This window comes from Priapulus caudatus, unplaced genomic scaffold (genome assembly GCF_000485595.1).
Source record: "Priapulus caudatus unplaced genomic scaffold, Priapulus_caudatus-5.0.1 Scaffold7, whole genome shotgun sequence".
In the NCBI taxonomy this organism is placed as follows: domain Eukaryota; kingdom Metazoa; phylum Priapulida; class Priapulimorpha; order Priapulimorphida; family Priapulidae; genus Priapulus; species Priapulus caudatus.
Genome location: NW_014577068.1, coordinates 936,064 through 940,045, shown reverse-complemented (window position 1 = coordinate 940,045; position 3,982 = coordinate 936,064). Strand labels below are relative to the sequence as shown.

The following is a 3,982-nucleotide window of genomic DNA, read 5'->3' as shown; positions in this document are numbered from 1 at the left end:
CACACACACACACACACACACACACACACACACACACGTAACCACACAGACACACACAGACATGCGCGCGCGTACACATCTACGCACATGCATGCATGTACACACGCACAATTAATGTACAAGCACCCACACGTATACACGCACACACGCTGCACACGCTGCACACGCACGCACACATGGACGCACGCACGGACACACACACGGCTGTCTTGTTTCAACACTGGCACAATAAAATATTCACAATCAAAGCACAGCAATAGTATCTGAGGATCTGATAAAAGCACATTCACACAATGCCATTCATAGGCAGGCATCACAATATCAGCATGATATAATTAAATGAACTGTGAGGACGTTATTCATGATTAACACGGCAACATGTATTTCACAAAATTTTTGAGGACGTGATGATATGATGAATCCGACAACACAGAAACTGTGCATTTAATTAGAATCAGAATTTAAGATATGAGATCTGTGAATTAGAACTGAGGCTGCAACGGTACAAAAACACATCGACACAAACGTTGACGAGAAAGCATGACATAGATGGGTCTGCTGTGTTTCCTTCTTTCCCTTCATTCGTAGCACCATGCACATCTTCTACACATACCAGGAAAACACACAACAGGTCAAAATGTTTGCAGTGTCCTTTCCCTCCGACCCTCAGAAACTAAACCGACACTAGTTCGAACTAAAATTCCACTCGTCTACATTGCTTTGCTACATTATAAACCTACCACCACCAAGGGGAGATTCTTTGTGAATACATCACCAACATATGGACAGAAAAAGAGCCAATAGACAAATGGGGACATAGGAAGAACGACGGTGACAAGAGGAGGGACCGAGAAGATAACAGAGAAAGTAGATGCACGAGCGTATATACGGTGGACCCCCGAGATACGAACAGCTCGACATACGAATTTTCTAGATACGAACGACCTCCCGTTAAACGTAATGTATTCGACAAATGAATAAAATTCAACATACAAACGTCTACGAATCAGCCAATCAGGGCATAGGCCTAGCGCACGCTCTCTCGGTGAGTCTGTTTAAGTGCCTGACTCATTGAATGTGGTTGTGCTCTCATGATTGCGCTTGCTGTACGTTAATTCTGTACGTCCTATATAGGGTTCGAGATGCAAACAAATCTGTAGAACGTATTAAATTCGTATATCGGGGGTCCACTGTATATGACTCTACACACGCTCTCCCTCCCTCCCCCTCACACACGCTCTTCCTCCCTCCCCCTCACACACTCTCTCCCTCCCTCCCCCTCACTCTCTCTCTCTCTCTCTCACACACTCTCCTGCACGGACGCACCGTTTGGTCCCCGACTCCTCCGCTGTTCTTCCTCTCCAGCGGCAGCTTGCACGTGAACTCCTTCGAGAGCCGCTTCTCCTTCGACTCCTTCAGCGACGACTTGTTGTCGCGCGCAAAGAACTTTGGCTTCGGCGGCGGCGACATTCGCGACTTTTTCAGGCTGTCGGACTTCTTGACGGACGACTCGCCGCTACCGGAGCCGCTGACGTCGCCGCGCTCCGCAATTCTGCTGTCGGCAGGCGATCCAACCAGCTGACTGTCCGAGCCCTCGTGGTCGTCGGTCAACATCTCCTATTCGCGGTGGGAGATGGAAAGAGAGATGTTAGAGACGTGAGACGTGCGTGAAACACGTAAGAGTCTACGCGTGCGTGCACATCATACACCTGTGTGCGTGCGTGCGTGCGTGCATAGGTGTAGACATACGTGTGTGTGCGCGTGTGTATGCGTTCGTGCATGCATGCGTGCATAGGTGTCGACATACATGTGTGCGTGCGTGCGTGCATGCGTGCGTGCGTGCGTGCGTGCGTGCGTGCGTGCATGCGTTCGTGCATGCATGCGTGCGTGCATAGGTGTAGACATACGTGTGTGTGTGCGTGTGTGTGTGTGTGTGTGTGTGTGTGTGCGTTCGTGCATGCGCGCGCATAGGTGTGGACACAGGTGTGTGCGTGCATAGGTCTAGACATACGCGTGGGCGCGCCAGGGAATGCGAAATCTCTTTTTTCTCCGTCGGACAATCGGTCAGGCACAGGGCCCACTTGTTGCGGTTCCACTGAATTTTTGTACATGCAGCGACTGGTAATGAATATCGAGTTACCAGGTGAGAAGAAAATAGGGTTAGACAGCTGAACCTGTGCAAAAAATGCATTGAGTTCAACACATCTGACGAATTTCACGTTCTCTGGTGTGCATACATATATGAGTATATATGTGTGGCATAGATGTATGCGCATATATGTATGTGCAGATTTATATTTATTTATTTATTTATAAACACGTGTGCATAATGGTCTGTGCATACACGTGTGCACATGATAATATGTCAGTGTGTACATGTTATCCCACGTAAACGAGCCCTCGTTAGAAACGGCTAAATCCAATTTGCTTGCTAATGCACGGGTTATATTAATCACGCAACCGGGTTCTAAGAGGGTCAATGGCTCTAGCGGTATTTTAGTTAAATAATTAGAATTTGCCTCAACGTAGCTGCAGTCGTCTGACAATGTGCCGATGTGCTCGGGCAAATCCACTGCTACTACGATAAAACCTCCCCGTTTACGCGCCGTCGTTATACGGTAGCATGAAATGAGGATATAGACATCCTTAGCCGTATAGAACGCGTCAATGATTATGACACATATGAACGCGGTGCTGCACGGCGAATGGCATTTACCTGGTTGTCGGAGTCACCCTTGCGTGAGCTGTCATCGCTGACGTGCTGACTGTAGCGCTGTCTCATCTCGGGGATGGTCAGGATGTCGTGCGAGCTCGATCGTGCCGAGAAGAATGGTCTGCAAGGCAGAGGTCATGCGATCACCGCGCAGCCGATCACGCGTTCTCATTAAGAATATTACATTTCCGCTTAGATTCGCCTGACTAATGAGCTGGAAGATGGGGAACGGCCGAGTGGTAGTGGATGATACCCCACAAGTTTCGCAGTCTGCCTGTGGCTATAGCAATGATGTACAACTTGGCGTTGTGTTACAGGGAGCGAATCTAATAGCAATACGCTGGCAGCCATATACGGAAAGTAACGAGACGCCAGTGTAATTCAGCCCGCACTCGACGACAATTGTTATTTGCGCGGCGATAATGCTTTCTAGCACGACGGGTTTCATACGCAGCGATTACACGGGGCTTCAGGTTATTAACTGTGACGGGGTCTCGTCCTATCGGGCAAACATCCATGCACCCTCACATATTAACCAGTACGCGAACGGGACACAAAATACAGCCATTTTTCCCATGCGAGTTCCGAAATACAGCCAATCAGCGCACTCCATTCACTCGACTTCCTCGAAGCAACAATGAAAAATGAAACAAATGTTCCCTTATCCCTAACCCTAACCCTAATCCAATCCTAACACTAACTTTAAACCGACTCACACGCTTATATAGGCGTGGAATAGTACCAAATTACACTATCTATGGTGTATCCGGAACTCGCGTGGGGAAAATAATTCCGCGAACGGGACAGGCACGCTACCAACAGTACGCAGCGTTGATGGTAAACCATTAAATGTGAGTAAATAGAAATCCTTTGTGCGCTGCCCTCACAGCACAGCGCCCGTCTCTCTGTAGAAATCACTGACCGGACTGCTGTAGCTTAGCAACAGAGAGACGCGAGTCAATCAGTAGTCAACACATACACCTCGCAGTACACACGCAATAAACCGCACAGGCGAACATGGAAATGAATAGCTTTCAAGACATGCAATTACATCCGTTGATGAGAAAGTAAGGAAATATTCGAGACGCCCACAAGCATTCACTGCGAACGAGCGAGCGCATACACGCCTGCCAGACCACACCACACTGAAGACTAGGTGCACGTGCGTGACATAGTAGAGACTAGGTTTAGGTGCGTGACATAGTGGAGACTAGGTTTAGGTGCGTGACATAGTGGAGACTAGGTTTAGGTGCGTGACATAGTGGAGAC

At 48.6% G+C, this 3,982-nt stretch overlaps 1 protein-coding gene across 1 annotated transcript in view; it reads right to left on the bottom strand.

The window, feature by feature from the left end:
* The window catches only part of LOC106805704 (phosphofurin acidic cluster sorting protein 2-like), a 92,093-nt gene that overhangs the window by 10,003 nt on the left and 78,108 nt on the right, over nucleotides 1-3,982 (bottom strand). The window contains exons 8-10 of the mRNA XM_014807410.1: nucleotides 3,919-3,952; nucleotides 2,717-2,835; nucleotides 1,327-1,617 (exon numbers count right to left, since the gene is read on the bottom strand). Coding sequence (XP_014662896.1) covers nucleotides 1,327-1,617; nucleotides 2,717-2,835; nucleotides 3,919-3,952 — 444 coding nt within the window. The remainder of the gene's footprint in view (nucleotides 1-1,326; nucleotides 1,618-2,716; nucleotides 2,836-3,918; nucleotides 3,953-3,982) is intronic.